This window comes from Cornus florida, unplaced genomic scaffold (assembly GCF_030987335.1).
Source record: "Cornus florida cultivar Cherokee Brave unplaced genomic scaffold, ASM3098733v1 CherokeeBrave_3.0.0_Hap2_Chr01, whole genome shotgun sequence".
NCBI classification, from domain to species: Eukaryota; Viridiplantae; Streptophyta; class Magnoliopsida; order Cornales; family Cornaceae; genus Cornus; species Cornus florida.
The window spans coordinates 119,699,134-119,717,179 of record NW_026775571.1 but is presented as its reverse complement, the minus strand read 5'-3'; the positions used below and the strand labels follow the sequence as shown (position 1 = coordinate 119,717,179).

The 18,046-nt window shown below is 34.6% G+C and overlaps 2 protein-coding genes across 2 annotated transcripts; both read left to right on the top strand.

Annotated features, from left to right (window-relative positions):
- The first annotated feature begins 2,425 nt into the window (after positions 1–2,425).
- On the top strand, positions 2,426–5,192 carry LOC132267274 (probable WRKY transcription factor 31). Its single transcript, XM_059768402.1, has 6 exons — positions 2,426–2,827; positions 2,950–3,036; positions 3,131–3,295; positions 3,413–3,760; positions 3,852–3,965; positions 4,262–5,192. The coding sequence occupies exons 1-6, from the start codon at positions 2,516–2,518 to the stop codon at positions 4,892–4,894; spliced, it is 1,659 nt and encodes a 552-aa protein (XP_059624385.1). The 5' UTR covers positions 2,426–2,515; the 3' UTR covers positions 4,895–5,192.
- A 4,966-nt stretch (positions 5,193–10,158) lies between these two features.
- LOC132267259 (aspartic proteinase A1-like) lies at positions 10,159–17,405 on the top strand. The gene is made up of 14 exons (XM_059768382.1): positions 10,159–10,234; positions 11,490–11,867; positions 11,987–12,047; positions 13,189–13,283; positions 13,367–13,479; positions 13,985–14,153; positions 14,253–14,292; positions 14,452–14,516; positions 15,274–15,387; positions 15,532–15,596; positions 15,787–15,943; positions 16,035–16,154; positions 16,911–16,999; positions 17,093–17,405. The coding sequence occupies exons 2-14, from the start codon at positions 11,496–11,498 to the stop codon at positions 17,175–17,177; spliced, it is 1,545 nt and encodes a 514-aa protein (XP_059624365.1). The 5' UTR covers positions 10,159–10,234; positions 11,490–11,495; the 3' UTR covers positions 17,178–17,405.
- The last annotated feature ends 641 nt before the right edge of the window (positions 17,406–18,046 follow it).

Below are 18,046 nucleotides of genomic sequence, written 5' to 3'. Positions count from 1 at the left end.
TACAAAGAAATGTTAACATTATTCACTAATTAATGAAGGAAAAAGACTGAAGAACTTTTCCTTACACTTTTTCTTCTTCCGGATTTGCAGTATAAAATTAATAAGTCTTTTAGTTTGGTAAGCCACATTAGTATCAATATTGCCCTGGTTTCAATCAAAGACAGCTAAGTAATAAGTTTACAGAAACTTTGTTTGAACCACATTTGAAACCTGTTGTTTTGCACTTCCTTTTTCCTAGATTTGTGCTGTATGTTTGAACAGAAAGTTCTTTAATTCATTTCTTATTGATCATCCTCTTTTCCGTCTCTAAATTTCTAATTAAGACAATGGTATAGAGAAGAATTAGTTTTCTCTGCATCTAAGTCCAACCCATTAGTTAATGCTAAACTTTAGAAAATTATACGATGGATTGATTATATCCGTTTCATAATTGGACTAGTCAAAAGTATACTTCATGAATTGAATAGCATCTTTATATCCAATCCAAAGTTCTAGTTAGGACCCCATTTCAAAAGTTGTTCCAATGTGTGTAGTTTGTGTTGAAGTTTCTTTGAAACAAGAATCTCAGCCTCCATCTCGTCATGGTAAAGAAAGAATAATAGTTTTCTCTTGACGTGTGAGTAACAACATCTTTGATATGTATAATCGAACTTGTGAGTTGTGATATGGTTAAATCGTTAGTAAATTTAGAATTAATTTGACCGACATAAACTTGTAAGTTTATTTATTTATTTACTTTTTAATTTCATAAAAAAAACATATAATTCAATGATATTATTTCATTTCATACCAGCCGTAAAGAGAAGGTTCATCTTCACATATGAGATAGAATATAAGTATTATTATTATTATTTTTTAAAAGTTAAGTAAATATGTATATACACGTGCCTTCTAGGAGGCTCGAACACTCAATCTCTCGTTTGAAGAAAAGATTTGTCCCAGTTGAGATATTGTTTGAAAGAAAAGAAGGTATGAACCAGTTTTTTCTAGATGAATACAAAACAAATATTATCTTTTTGTTCCAAATAACAAATAACGAAGGAAATGTCAATTGGGCAGAAAATTCAATACTTAAAATTGCAGGAAGTTGAGAAAGGTATGTCACTTGATGTAGAAAATTGGCTTACAATTTAAAGAAAGTGTGTGGAGGCAAACAAAATGAAAGAATACCGCCACCACCAACACCCAAATTAAAGCAACCAACCGTCAATTTGACCCAAGAGTCGTTAGGCACTTGGTCAGCTAGCAAGGAGAATGATAAATATTTTAAACAGTAAGCTAGTTGAATTTTATGAATGTATTGAATCTTAAGATATAAATATATTTATGTATAACCAATTTGACTAAAGTGCACCATTTGATCACTTTCTTCAAAAGAATTTAATAATCTGTGTGAGTTCAAAAAAAAAAAAAAAAAACAGAGAGACAGAGTAAAAGTATATTATATTTAGCTAAAATTTAAAAATGATCAAGAGAGGAAAAAAATAAAAATAAAAAATGATTCAGAAGGAAAAATTTTGTTATATTCTAGGGATGGTTAAAATTTCCACCACTTACTTTTCTTGAAGATAAAGGAGTTTGTATTTTCTTGAAATTACTTTGAGAGAATTTTTTGTTTTTTTTTTGGGATAATTATCCCGTGCATACTATGGATGTGGTCGTCTCTACTCAAATAAAAAATTAAAAAAAAAAAAAAGAAATTGTTACATACCATTTCTTTTTATAAATTTTTACCATTTCGCTAATAAATTGGATAAGGACCTTGTCCCAAAATGAAAGATAAATGTTTGAATCTTCAAATGAACAAAGTGAATATGTGACCGATATATATATATATATATATATATATATATATATATATATATATATATAGTCAATAACAAAAATAATAATCATAATAATAATGATTTGAAAGGTATTGTGAAAAGTTCAATGGGACTGACTCGATCCACCTGCATCGGTTGTGATCCAAATTAGTCAATACTTGGTTCATCCCCGTATACATAGCTAATTGTGACACGGTGTGAGCCACATCTACAAAAAAAAAAAAACTGGGTTAAATCACATGTCGATGTTAATCTCACCCAGTGTAGCTGGGCCGTCAAATTCGTTGACTTTCTCTTTCTCTAACCTCTTCATTTTCATCACGTGGAACGCGCCGCACTGCTCGGGACGGTTGGTTTCCCTTAATTTTTTATTGTCTACCGTCTGATTGGTTCTGAAGCATGAACGAGTCAAACTCAGTCTTGACGAAATACAGAAGAAAAACTCTTCCCCACCGGGTCCCACCGCCACCTGTCAACCCGTGACGCACCATCTTACGTTACTTCCAAACAACATCCCTTCGCTTTCTCACCACAATCCAATTTTCAGTCTACGTTCCCAACCCTTCTTATAGCCGTGCCCATTGCACCTATGAAAGACTTCAGACTTCACCCCTCTCTCTCTCTACATTTTGTATCTCTTTCTCTCTCTAAACAGATATACACCTCTCCAATAGTTGATTGTTGATTATATGGACAAGGGATGGGGTCTGACTCTCGATTCTGATCCAAATAGTTTCTTCGTAAACAAGCAGGCCACTCTCAGTTTAACACCAAGGTTGAAACAGACCAAATTGCTTTCCGGTATCCAATTCCCGATGAATCTTAACTACAGGGAAGACCAAGCTACTTCCTTATCCTCTGATGAGAATCGGATGGTCGTGGATGAAGTTGACTTCTTTTCAGATAAGAATAAGATCAATGAGACCACTAGTACTATTAGTGTCAAGAGGGAAAATTCAGATGTCAAAGAAGGCGCTCCAAAGAATAGCTTCGATGTAAATGTAAGCGTCTCAGCTGAATTATTATGATTTTACATTTATTTTCCTTCATTTGTTTGTATTTTTTATCGATCTTCCTAGCTTCTGAATTTTATTGTTTATTGGATATTTTTATGTATATTCAGACTGGTTTGCACCTTCTTACTGCTAACGCTAGAAGTGATCAATCCATATCATCGGATGCAGAAGAAAAGCGAGCTAAAAGTACTAAGGTAAGAATATCACAATTAATTGTTATTGTTCAATCATAAATATTACAAACATGTATGTGCGTGTATATATATTTACTGATCATATATATTTCAGCTGGCACAAATGCACGTTGAGCTTGAAAGTATGAATGCCGAAAATCAGAGGTTGAGAGAGATACTTAGTGAAGTTAGCAACAATTACAGTACCCTACAGACGCATTTCGTGACATTGACGCAACAGCAGAAAAGTTTGAGAGCCGAAAATAAACATGGACTTGAGGTAATTACTTAATTTAATTTAATTCACTTTGGTTACGTTCTCTAATTTCCGATTTGCATGTGGTGGTTTTGATTCAAATAAGTATCTTAATATTAGATTTTCTATGAATATATTTAGATGGTAGAAGGAAAATCAGAAGATAAGAAACATGAAGCTGGAGGAGCAATGATGGCAAGACAGTTTTTGGATTTAGGCCCTAGTGCAACAATTCAAACGGTCGACCAAACATCTCATTCTTCATCAGAAGAAAGAACGGTTGATCAATCAGGGTCACTTCAGGTCAAGGCCAATGGCAGGGATGGAAAAGTAATCTGTCGAGAAGACAGCCTGGAATCGGAAAGTTGGGTCCCTAATAAGGTACCCAAATTGAACACTAGTACTTCTAACACCATCAGTCAACCAACGGAGGCTACTACCATGAGGAAAGCGCGTGTCTCAGTTCGAGCCCGGTCAGAAGCACCCATGGTAATACTTTAGTCTTCGGCTTTTGTTTGAAACTTAAATCAAATCTAATCCCAATTATAGAAAAATAATAATATGATGTTATTATTCATAGATCACTGATGGATGCCAATGGCGAAAATATGGACAAAAGATGGCAAAAGGTAACCCATGTCCTCGAGCTTATTATAGGTGCACCATGGCAGTTGGTTGTCCAGTTCGCAAACAAGTATGTTCCTTAATTTCCTCTTTCATTAATTTTGTCTGCTTTGTTTAGTTTTTTTAAAACAGTTTTCTGTTTTTTAATAACTAAAAAATTAGAAAATTGTTCAAAAACTTATTTAGTGAATCGTTTATTAGAACAATTTTCTGAAAACTTTATTAAGGTAAGGCAGTTTTTAGAGAGAGTTTTAAGACCTAACATCCCCTTAGTCCCCATTCTTTATTAATTTGGGTCTTTTATATTCTTAATCAAGTATGTTATAGCTAAGACTAATATGAATTATGGCAATTCGATCATTGCAGGTTCAAAGATGTGCCGATGACCGAACAATCCTAATAACAACTTATGAAGGTACCCATAATCATCCACTCCCACCAGCTGCCATGGCCATGGCGTCAACCACCTCAGCAGCTGCAACTATGCTGCTCTCGGGGTCCATGTCAAGCGCAGAAGGGCTAATGAACCCAAATTTCCTAGCCAGAGCAGTCCTCCCTTGCTCGTCAAGCATGGCAACAATTTCAGCTTCAGCACCATTTCCAACTGTGACATTAGACCTTACCCAGAGTCCAAACCCATTACAGTTGGAAAAATCTCCTAACCAATTTCAACTACCCTTTTCAACTCCACAACTGCCTCAAGTACTAGGCCAAGCCCTCTACAACCAATCCAAATTCTCTGGACTTCATATGCCTCTTGACATGGGGTCGGCCCAGTTAGCTCCATCAACACATTTGTTGCAAGCACAACGCCTCTCCGTGAGTGCAGCCACTGCCGCTATCACTGCCGACCCCAACTTCACTGCAGCTCTTGCAGCCGCCATCACCTCCATCATTGGTGGTGCCAATTCAAACAACAACAATGTCGGTAACAACGTCGACACCACAACCACTAACAGTACCACCAACATCACAAGCAACAACAACAACAAGACGTAACGTACTAGCGCGCAGCTTTTTGGAGAATTGAACCATATATCTAATTAATCTTTTTCTTTGTTGCGTGTTATCCTTTTTAACATGCTGTCAGTTGTTTTTGGTTTCTTCGACATTGTGGGTGAGGATGAGATTCCGTGTTCTTTTTTTTGTTCCTTTTCCTTTAGTGGTAATTACATAGGAATGTTTAGAACACAAAATAATTTTTTTTTTGTTTCACTTGAATGTTCTTGTTCAAATTTTCAGTAAATACACGAAAAAAGAAAAATAGACACAGTGCATTACCTTTTTTATTGGTTTACTTATTTAATATAATTGTATATCACTTTTATTTTTTCTTTCATTTTTAGTCTCAGAAACATAGAGAGTTTATAAGAGCTGCATGTCGATCTCTTAAATCACAAGAGAGAGAATTGAAATGCAGCCCCTGAAACAACAAAATAAGATTAAGATGAAAAAAAAGGAAAAGAAAGAGAGAGAGAGAGGAAGAGACGCACAATTTGGAGGTAAATTTTCGTTTTATTAGTCAAGAACTTCGGCCATATATATTCTTGTTTGACCCGGAAATGGCTGGTGAACTGGATAAACCTCAACCAGTAGACAAATAAGGAGAAAAAATTATATTACAGCGAAAATTATTTTTTGTATGTATGTAATCACAGATATACAAGTTGAGTTGAATATGTACATGCATTCTGATTATATCACATTTATATATGTGAAAATGATAGGGGTATCCGTAGCCATTTGGTTTGTAAAAAATAATTAAATTAAACTCTCCATTTATATTGTCTGACTTTAGAATTTTTTGTTTTAAAATAGGCCATGCTAACATGACCAAATTAATTCCATGCAGTGCCTAAAATTCACTTAAGTTACAATTATGAAAAATTTACATTTAATCCTATACTTTGACAAGCTTAATTGCGTCACCCTATATCCATGTATGTATATACGGATAATAATCATTTTTTCTCCAAATTTGGAGGGCTGAAAGGAGAGCCAATAGGCCTTGCTAGCTTGATGCAGTCAAGTGAAATCTACATGGCCGAAGGGGACTTTCCCGACTTAATGGATTCAATTGAAACCTAGACAGCTATTTTTTGGAGACTGATTGTTGCTTATATACGTACGTACATAGTAAATAGAAACTTATAATTAGAGTGTAGTAGACTAGTAGTTTCCTAGTTCCTGGTTAATTAGAGTTTACAAGCTGCCTTTGTAATGTGGAAAATTTGAATTTAATGACTTCAATAACACTTTGCTGTCAACTTGTGACTACAAGTCATGTGCTTATAATATTTGACAAAACCAAACGTGGGACGGTGAAGCCGCACCGTACCTCAACTACCGCACGACCATGTTAACAAGGACTTTTTTACCATCACGTGCTTGAATGTGAATAGATAGACCACTTGGGACGAACTTTTCTATTAGTTGTAACTTGTAACTTGTAAGATTGACCCTTCTGTTTGGATTGGGAGAATCACACAACTAGACCTAAGTTTGGGCTTCAGGCCCAAATTGAGTCCATCAGACCATCAGCCAACAAAGCCAACCCAACTAACTAATCTAGACCACGTTACTGAAAAACAAAATTTGGCTGGGCTTGATTGCCATTTACTGTTGATGTGTGCTGGGACTGGATCGTATAAAGCCCAAAGATAATTGAGCTAAAGTTGCAAACCGGCCTACAAATGTAGCAGCCATAACACCAAAACAACCACGCCAATTGAAAAAGACCTCACACTTCTTCCTTAAAATACGAGAGATGAACATGTTGCAAGATACTTGGTCTCACAAGGAATCCATCGTTGGATACGCGCTCATCGTTGTATTCAATTAAGTTGCTAGTGTGGTGACGGTAAAAACATAGATTGTATATTTATTATTTAAAGTCAAACATGTCATCATAAAAATTGATCTCAAACTTAAAGGTCAGAATGTGACTATCTTATGACGGAAATGGTGCATAGTTCGACATCGTAATGTAATCTAACATTATTTATCACCATCATAAAATTTATGTAATCTAACATTATTTATCACCATCATAAAATTTATGTAATCTAACATTATTTACCACCATCATAAAATTTAAGGTTAATTGAAGCAAAGTTTAGATCCTCTATAGTACAAATTGCACCATAATAATACAGTCAAGTCAATACACTTGTAATGGTTATAAACCGTTCTATAGAATACAACACATATCCCACCTGTTCAACCGAAACCACTTTAGTCTTTTAAAATCCAAATGCACAATGGACGGACCTACATTGACATGAAGGGGGGAATTGCCCCCCTGATTTATTATTATTATTATTATTAATTATTATTATTATTATATCCTACTAATTTACTCTTTTTCAATTATATACTTTAAAATATTACTATTGACATCCTTGAAATTACTAAAAGATTTCATTATCGCCCCCCCGCCCCCCATCCTACTAATTTACTCTTTTTCAACTATATACTTTAAAATATTACTATTGACACCCCCCGACGCGGCGATCTTATATTTTGGGTCCGTCCCTGCCATAGACTAGGACTCTAAGTTACTACTTAGGTGGCTTGGAGGTACAAGTTAGGGCCAAATTGACATATGAAATGTCTGACTTTAACACAACCCTAACTACGCAATCCCATCACACCCTATCCTTGAATTTTTATACTCAAGTTAAAAATTCAGATTAGAAAAATCGATTTAATTTAGCTTCTATATAACCAATTTCCACTTAAAAAATTTAAGTGACCTAAGCACATTTTTTTTAAAAAAAATCAGGTCAGTGGCCTAACAGTACCAGATCCTACTTCCCAAAGGTAGATCAAGGGTTCAAGTCTCAGTTAAGGCATGTGTGTGTGAGTACTAACTAAGAAGAAAAAATATATATATATATTCTCCACTTAAAAAATTAAAGTGACCTAAGTACATTTAAAAAAAAAAAAAAAAAAAACGAATTTATAAAAAATTACAAGCAAATTCTTAAGAAAATAAATTTTCAAAGTATTAACATGCAATAAATTAAAATCTAAACAAAGAAAATTGAAAAAGAAAAGAAAAAGTGAATCATAATGTGTATAAAAATAATATTAAAATTCGGGTTCATGTTGGGTTCCAAACTATATTTGAGGTTAAGAATTTTCAACCTAAGTTCAACCTAAGAAAACTGATGGTCAAGCCAATGTGCCTAACCCAAGCATCGAATACACCGAGGCCATTGATGGCCTGAAGTGCCATTGATGAGTCTTACTCCAACTTTTAGGCCCAGTTTGGTGGAAATGAGAGGAAAAGAAAAGAAAGGTAATGGAGAGGAATAAAAAATTGTGTGTGGAATAAAAGGTTGGAAAGAAAGAAAAGGGAATGGAAGGTTTTGGAATTTGGAAGGAGGGAGTAGAGCTTAAAAGGTAACTTTTGCTATCCTTCCAAAATTGGGAGGAAACGGAGGGAGAGGCTAATGTAATTTTTATAATACCAAATTTATCCTTAAAATAAAATTAAAATTACACTTGAATCTTAAGTCATGTTTTACTCACTTTGGTGAATGTGGAATTTCCTGAAAGGCACCAAAATTTACAACCTAATGTTTAGGTAAATCAAACACTATTGTCTCAATGGTGGTCTCTATATCTATATATATATATATATATAATGTTCTCTATTTTCAATAGGTTAGATAGGTTTCTTAATATATAGTCTTTATTATTTTGAGTTAGAGTTTGGAGAAGAACGGTATCTAATCTTAACAAATAGATGATATTTATTTTTAATATTATTTTTGGCAACAACTAAATGATATTTGGTCTTCTTTACATAAATATATTAAACTTTCTTGAAAAGTCTGTAGATGAAATTGGGTGCCCATTTTGGAATGCCTGGATTTACGGCAAAAGGGTCAACTGGGTAGGAGTATTCCATTTATTAAATGGATATACTTGAATTTTTAAAGGATTGCTTAAGGTTGTGGATAACTTAAAAGGAGCTTACAATGAATATTTTACAAAATTTTAATTTTTTTTTTAATAAATGTTATGAAAAAATAAATAGTTTATGTTTATATGTGCAATTGACTTTAACTTGAAAAAAAGTATATGGGTATCATATTCATAAATTGCGTGCTTAATATATAAATTTGTAATATAAGAGGGTATAGTTGTAAATTAGTAAAATAGTTTATTTCTCTTTCTATCCCAAATATGATTATTATCATTTTCTTTTTTTGTTTTTCTTCATTAATCAACCAAATGCAATGAAAGTTAACACTATCATTTCTTTTCATTTTCTTTCTTTTTTTCTTATAATTATGTCATATTTGGTGTAAGTGAATGGAATCAAATAAAGCGGAAATAGAATACTTTTGTTTTCATTCTTTAGTTTGGTAACTAATTTTAAAGTTGGAATGATAATTCTTGCCCATTCTCCAAGAATGATGATTTCCACTAATTTATTCCATTTTCTAACTAAGGAATGACTATTTCATTCACACTTAAAAAAAAAAAAACATTTGATGAAACGTCGACTATATATACATATATATATATATATATATATATAAATTTTATGATATTTTTCTATGCAACCAAATATGAGAATGAGAATGGACCATTTTCACTCCATTCTATTCATTTTATTCCTACTTTATTTTATTTAACTATACCAAACTAGCCCTTAATTTTATCATGTTTTTTTTCTTTCATTCCTAGTATACCAAAATAGCCTTTGTAGGCTAGTATACTATTAGGCTAATAACAGAGTCCTTGTAGAAATGGTTGTCAAAATTTTGCAGAGCTTGGGTTGAGTTTGGGCTGGATTCGGGTTGGGCCGCCCAAAGTGCTTCCCTAACCGTGGACCTAACCCCACAATAAGCATTAACCCCGCTGGCACAAACTTCCATAAGAAGAATGGTTCTGTCGCGTGCTAAGCTGAGCAACGAGCATGCTTCACTGACACGTAAGTAGTTGGTTGTAACGCGCCACCACAATCTTCTCGTGTCTATTTCTCTCTCGGTCTCACTTTATTCGTCATTATCATCACATTAAATTGCCTCTGTTTTATATGCTAATCACCGTCCATCAAAAATTCGTACGGCTGTGATTTGCACCAGTCCTCCTTCTTCTAGCCCGCGAAGTAGCCAATCACCTGATAATGTGATTTTGTTTAGTTTTATTCGCGAAAGCGACCTTTTATTAAAATCCACGGTTGAGATCGAAATCATCCGAAAATTTAACGATCAGGATCTGAAAGACTTTGTTGAGTCTCTCATATAAATACAACTCGCAAGATATTCGATTACCCTCTCGAGGACGGGTAGCTGAGCTTTGGCGTGTCGGGTGTGAAAGGTAGTTTCTTTGTCTCTTTCTTTCTCTCTCTAAGCGAACACTATATTTTGTGTCTATAGTCATCTTTTAGGTCTACTTTCCTCTTCTCTTTTCTACTCGGTTCTACGAATCTATCGATCGATATATCGGTGAGATATGTTGATTATCTTCTTCTATTCTCAGAAATTGTGGATTGATATTGTGTTTATGTTATTTAATTGTAGTGTTTCGGTTTGTTTTTGCACAAGTCCGAGACCATAGGTTATGTGTTCTTCAAATTGGAATCTGTAATTGTTTGATGATCTATTGTTTTTGTTTCAATTTCTTTTTTCTTGTCTAGGGCTTAGGTTTTACCTTCTGATTATGGTTAATAATTGTATCGATGACATCGCGTTTGACTTTTGGGTATTCGCTTTTCTTATTAGGCTATTGAAAATCTGATCATTTGTTTGATAGTTGATTATGGTTTAGTTTTTGTATACTCTATTGGGATTTCACCCCTTAACTTATGGTCTGTTTAGATGATCTGTTAAGAAGAAATTGAAGTAATTAGCAACTTGAAATCTTATAATTTCATCTTGTTTGTAAACAAGAACATTCACTCAGCCCAGCTTTATACAACTTCTGAAATTCCTTGATAATGATTTTCATGTTGGGAAAAAATGAACAACTTGAAGAATAAAAAATCAATTATTGATCGTCCATTCTTTTCCTCCTTTTATCAGCTAGCAAAATTATGGTATAAATTTTGTTTCGTTTAAGCACCCTATATTTAAATTGAAATAGGTATCTGCAATTTTTTTGTAGAGTATTTTCTTTTATTTTGCCTTTGAGGTTCCAATTAATCCAATGGTGGCTTTGAAATTTGTTGAAAGTTTGTCTTATTCCATCGAATACTTCTTGAGGAAACAATAATTTTTTCCCAACTGAAACTTTTCCAAAGCAGCACTAACGTCCTATAGTGTCATAGAAGTTCAACTTACGATCAAATTTTATTCATTGCTTAGATGATATGAGCTTCTACTACCTTAGTTTACAATGTCAAAGTAGAAGTTCTGAATCAGCTATTGGCATTTTTTCATTCTAATGGTTTGATTTTGTGTTTATTCCAAATTGTTTGACTGTTCTTCATTAACTAAATTTACGAGATGAACTTATCAAAGTAGAAGTTCTGAATCAGCTATTGGCATTTTTTCATTCTAATGGTTTGATTTTGTGTTTATTCCAAATTGTTTGACTGTTCTTCATTAACTAAATTTACGAGGTGAACTTACAGGTCAAAATGGGTATCAAATCAAAAGCCGTTCTAGTGTCTCTGTTTTTGTCATCCCTCTTGTTTCCCCTGGCATTCTCTGTCTCCAGTGATGGGTTAGTAAGAATTGGACTGAAAAAGAAGAAATTTGATCAAAACAACCGGCTTGCTGCCCAGCTTGAGTCTAAGGAAGGGGAGTCTTTAAGAGCTTCTATCAGGAAGTATCATCTCCGAGGTAATCTTGGGGAGTCTGGAGATACTGATATTGTAGCGCTGAAGAATTACATGGATGCTCAGTACTTTGGTGAGATTGGTGTTGGGACACCCCCTCAAAAGTTCACTGTAATCTTTGATACAGGGAGCTCTAATCTCTGGGTGCCGTCAGCAAAGTGCTATTTCTCTGTAAGTTTCTACGCATCTGCGTTATATGATGAAGTAAATTAGATGAAGTAATTTTCTTTTAAATGGAAAATATTTGGAGGCTACAAATAATATCACAACCACCATGCATTTTGGTGTAGGTTGCATGCTATTTCCATTCCAAGTACAAGTCAAGCCAATCAAGTACCTACAAGAAGAATGGTTTGTTCACTGTCCCTATTATATTATTGTTTACATTTTAGTCTGTGTACCTTAAATACACGTACCTAGGAACTTGATTGTTGCAAGAATCAAGAATCTGTTTTCTGCTTATTAATTTCAAATTATCTGTGAATTTAAGTTATCTAAATATGGTTTATTATAGAGTGTTGTCCTCTTTGAGATGCAGATGCAATAGATTTTCTGTTGTTTTTTGCAATTTCACAGCTGTATGTGGTGTATTCTACTATGTTGTGTGTGGCATGACTATTGAACTTTTAATTTTTGTAAATCATTAACTGTGTAGCTTAAGTGCAACGGAGAAATTGTTCTCTACCCACATTGTCAGATTTTGCATTCGTACTGGTGTCTTAGATTGGACGTTTTCTCTTTACATTTGTCTTTTTGGGCGGGGATATTGGATGTATGAGAGTAGTAGATGATCAATAAATTCATGGAACTGTTGTCAACGAGCATAACTGCAATCATTCCTTATTTGAGGAAGATATAAAAATGGGGTTTCAAGATTTTTATCGTTTGTGCTTACACCGTACTTATCTCTATCTATCAGTATTGCGACATTCTGATGAATTTTGGAATTAGGTCGTCCTCCATGTCATGCATTTCAGGTTCTACAAGACCTGTTATTCTGTTGGCTGATAATTTTATCTTGCAATTCTCCTTAATATCATTAATTATGTAAAAGAGAAGCCAGCGAAGCTTTCTCTTCGAATCTCTGTGCAAATCTCAATTGTTTGTTTTTGTCTATAGATATTGGTTGACTGAAGCACTTCCCCCATCCTTCCTTTTTACAGTGGTCTTAATCGGCATTGTTTTGTCTATACTGGAAAGTTGTGCATGCTGTATTATCTATAATGCAAATTTTTAGGGATGAGGAGAAGTAACTAATGGAACTGTTATTACATAATTGTTGTCTATGTAAAGTTGTTAGGTTATCTTTCCAGAAAAAGTTGTGGTAGGATTATGTTCAATTAAACTAAAGGTGGTAGAATCACTCTGTAAAAAGTTATGAATTAATAATAGTTATATAGCATAATTATGACCCAACATCATGTATTCTTTTATGTAATTACTTACCATGGGCTCTTGATAAAAGAGATTTATGGTGCCATCTATCGTGCAGGGAAATCTGCTGATATTCACTATGGTACTGGAGCTATTTCTGGATTCTTTAGTCAGGACAGTGTCAAAGTTGGTGATCTAGTTGTAAAGAATCAGGTAAATTTTGCATTTTTTCTATTGTGTTAGATCCATTATTTTAATTAGAATAATAGGTTTCTTAATTTGTTTATCCTTTTCAGGAATTCATCGAGGCAACTAGAGAGCCTAGTGTCACATTTTTGGTGGCCAAGTTTGATGGTATACTTGGACTTGGATTTCGTGAGATCTCAGTTGGAAATGCTGTCCCAGTGTGGTATGTGTGCACAAGCTTTGACTAGATTGCTCTTGTATATTCAAACAAGAATATGTATTGCACTGCCATATATTTTTTGTTTTGGGAATTATTTTGGTAGTTTTTTTTTTTTTTTTTTTTTTTTTTTTTTTTTTTTTTTTTTTTTTAATTGGGTGGGTCGGGTGAAATTAAAACACAATTGTCAACTCTAGTAACTAGTCTGGAGGACTAGTTGATAATGATCATGGCAGGCTGGAAATATTTAAAGTTCTTTCTTTGAGACAAGGGTTGCGATATGTCACAGGTACAACATGGTCAAACAAGGTCTTATTTTGCACTGCCATGTATTTTTTGTTTTGGGAATTCTTTAGGTAGCCTTTTTTTAAAATTTATTTTTTGGTTGGTTGTGTGAAATTAAAACACAATCGTCAACTCTAGTAACTGGAGGACTAGTTTGATAATGATCATGACATGCTAGAAAATATTAAAGTTCTTCCTTTGAGATGAATGTTGCGATATGTCACAGGTACAACATGGTCAAACAAGGTCTTATAAACGATCCAGTATTCTCATTTTGGCTCAACCGAAATGCGGAGGAAGATGAAGGTGGTGAAATCGTGTTTGGTGGAGTTGATCCCAACCACTACAAGGGTGAGCACACCTACGTGCCAGTTACACAGAAAGGCTATTGGCAGGTTGATCATAAAACTTTTTTTATTTTATTTTTTTTTTATTTTACAGCAATTTAGTTGTTTTTTCAATTTTATTCACTCTTATTATTATCTTGTTGATAGTTTGATATGGGTGATGTTGTCATCGATGGTACACCAACTGGTACGATCCTTCTTCTTTCTTCTCTATGTTCAGTACAGTTCTTAACAACTCTTCTTCTCTTCACCAAATCCATATCTAAGAAAAAAAAACCTGCATTTATGGTGAAAATTGGTTGCTAGTGGTATCATGTGGTTTGACATTAGCATTCTCTTTATTCAGGGTACTGTGGTGATGGGTGTTCCGCAATTGCTGATTCTGGAACTTCTTTGCTAGCGGGTCCCACGGTTTGTATCTAGGCTCATATTTCACTACAATTTTTGAGTTTTTGTTGTATTTTCATAGGTTATTTTTGCTAGTTAATGGTCCCTGGTTTCTTTCAAGTTGTGAAAGAGAATATGATCTATCATCGCTTCATCGCAATTATAGATAATTTTGTTGTAGAGAACCTTTAATTTTAGTGTTTGTCATGCAGACTAGTTTTAGTTTTCTTATGTATTTTTTGAAGCACACCTCCTGCTTTCTATTCTACTCTGTTGGTTTCAATTTAGTCTTGGTTCAGTTTGAGAAAGATTTTTGGATGGTTGGAATTGGTTAAAAATTAAAATATAAACTGTTTCAAACTAGAGAGATGCATCTTGAATAGTTTCACTTACTAGTTTGAAAGCATGTCAACAAATACATTGTTGGATGATCTTTAGCTGTATAATCTGGTTGTTCTGTTAGATCAGTTTCCAAGGAAACTGTTATGCTGAAATTGCTGTAAAAAGTGGAGTCTCTGTTGCTTCCATTTTGCCAATACGAATATCGAGAGACATGTTAATTGCTCCTACCGGTTATTTGTGTTTCTGATTCTCAAATATGTCCTTTCATTTTATTGCTTTCAATGGCTAATTCCCAAGTTCTTTTGTTTTATTGACAGACGACTTTTAAATTGTCAACTAATATTGGAAATCACTTGGGTTGTGATATTGATGCTATTAAAATCTTCTCTAGTGAATTAATATGTTTCTTAATTTCTTTCCCTCTCTTTCATATGTGCAGACAGTGGTCACCATGATAAATCATGCCATTGGAGCCAGTGGAGTTGTTAGCCAGGAATGCAAGGCAGTAGTCCAACAGTACGGACAAACAATTATGGACTTGCTTATATCAGAGGTAAATACTAGCTGTTTCTCTTGTATTTTTATATCTTGATGCTTCATATCAAATCTTTACGACTCAATAACTGGTGAAGGTGCGATGTTAGTATTGTATTATTCAAGAATGTCCTGACTTTTGGCTTTTAACTATATTTAACAGACGTCGCCAAAGAAGATATGCTCTCAAATTGGAATATGCACTTTTGATGGAGCTCATGGTGTTAGGTCAGGCTCCAAAGAATTGTGTTATTTTCTTTTGTGATTAACTTATCTGTCACTTTTCCAAGATGTTTACTCCTTTACCTCCTTGTAATTATCATTTTATATGGGAAACCTGCTCCTTTTATCATCTGCATCATTGGTGTTAGGAAATAGATTCGTATTTTTAACTATGATCTGTATGTATTCTGTATAGCATGGGCATTGAGAGTGTAGTCGATGAGAAGAATGGTGGCAAATCAGCTGGTCTAAGTGATGCTATGTGCTCTGCTTGTGAAATGACTGTTGTGTGGATGCAAAACCAGCTTAGGCAGAATCAGACACAAGATCGTATATTGAACTATGTCAATGAGGTGAAGTAGTTATTACTTATCGTAGATTCAATTCTTTTATGTTTATGAGGTCGCTTGTCATGTTGATCTTAGTTCTCTTGTATAATTATAGCTTTGTGACCGACTGCCTAGCCCGATGGGAGAATCAGCTGTAGACTGTGGAAGCATGTCTTCAATGCCTAGTGTTTCCTTTACCATTGGTGACAAAGTTTTTGACCTCTCTCCCGACGAGGTATGGTGCTAATTAAAATTTTGCCTTTTTTTAGTAATCTATTGTTTTTTAGTCTGTATGTGTCTTCTTCTTCAGTGGTGGCATCTAGGTTTATGAAGCTTTATTAGGTTGGGTAGCTACTTTTTTTGTGCAACTTCCTCTGGGTTCTAGTTTAGATAAATTGAACTGAGGACAATGTACTGAGCATTTGCTCAGTAGCAGGTATTATTACTGCTGTCCAAATGTCCCTATCTAATACAGTAGATCATGCCAGAGAATTTCTTACCTTTATTTCAAGGTTGTGCTTTTATTTAACATCTTCAGATAAGATTTGAGTCCTGAAAGAATTAGTATTAGTTGGTTATTTACTGCTGTTGATCATGATTGTGCACTGCCACATTGTACAGTATTACCCTTTTGCTGTTCAATAGATGGTGCAGGTACAAACTTCTAGTTTCTTAATTATATTAGGATTCCTGTAGATTCTCGAGCATTCCCCTGATTTCAGGCCCTTCGTGATTTTTCCTTTTTTAATCATCTCAACTGGTTTTTTATATAGAAAAAAATGGTTAAGCAACTTGTGCATTCATTAATTTGGAAACAAGGAAAGTATAAAAAAAAATATTGGACGAGTGAGGTGATAGAGAATCCTATGTTGTCTTCATATTTCCACCCTCTTTCTTTTAACTTTTTCCATAAGCATGATTTTGTTGCTTGGAAAGGTTTGAAACTAGTTGTCATTACACTAAAGCCATTTTCCCCTGGTTGTGTGATCAGTATGTACTCAAGGTGGGTGAGGGTGCCGCGGCACAATGCATTAGTGGTTTTGTTGCATTGGATATTCCTCCTCCTCGTGGACCTCTCTGGTACTCTCTTGCCCTATAATATTTTCTGGTTTTGTTTTATTAAGATTGTCTGTGATGATGTCAATTATCAATAACGAAAAATTTGTGATGCAGGATCTTGGGAGATGTCTTCATGGGTCGCTACCACACCGTATTTGATTATGGCAATCTAAGGATTGGATTTGCAGAAGCAGCATAAGTGAACTTTATCTTGGATTTGCAGAAGCAGCATAAGTGAACTTTATCTGTAGGGATCTTAAATCCGTGTTTCTCTATATGCTTCTTGTTATGAATGTTTTTACAAATACTGTTTAAGAAGGTGCTGCAGTCTCTGCCATAACAATACGTTTATTTGTAAATATTTCAGTACTCCCTTCCTTTTTATCAAATATATAATGAACCATAACAAAAGTTGCTGTTTGCTTCATGTAAATTGTGCATAGAAATGCCGTGCCGTGTGTATAATGGTATGAGATCATCTCTGGTGGACCACATCTTTCACCTTGTTAGTTCTTGTTATCTGAAACACCGGTACCTGGGTGAGGGATGTAAAGTTGTTCGTTGGTTACCTCGTATTTCTTTCTGGTGAGGCATGTAGAATTGAATGCCACTTTCTCTTTTATCTCTGTTAGAAGCCACGTGAGCGTGAGGTACGATACACAATCTCTTTATGGTTATTTTGATCCCAGTGCATGTGTTTTTGGTCCTGCGATCTAAAGATCCTTATCTAATGGACTCTTGGTTCTTTGGATGTGTATTTGTAGCTCATTTCAGATTCCAACCCTACCATGATTACCCCACCCCGGTAAATAACACATTAACCAATTTTGTACCCGTGGGTTTGACGACTCCGGTGAACTTCACCTACAATGCAAGTAGACAGGAACAAATTTGGCAAACCATCTAATCTCCTCACCTTTCGCCTCCAAATGGGCTAGGCCAGTGTTTCCCATGAGCCGCATCCTTGAGTTCGGAGAAGGAAACAAATAGTTCCACCTACTATTTGGTGCTTCCAAGTAATTGGGGGACAAAATGCTTCATCCAATCATGGTAAGCTGGTGGCACCGG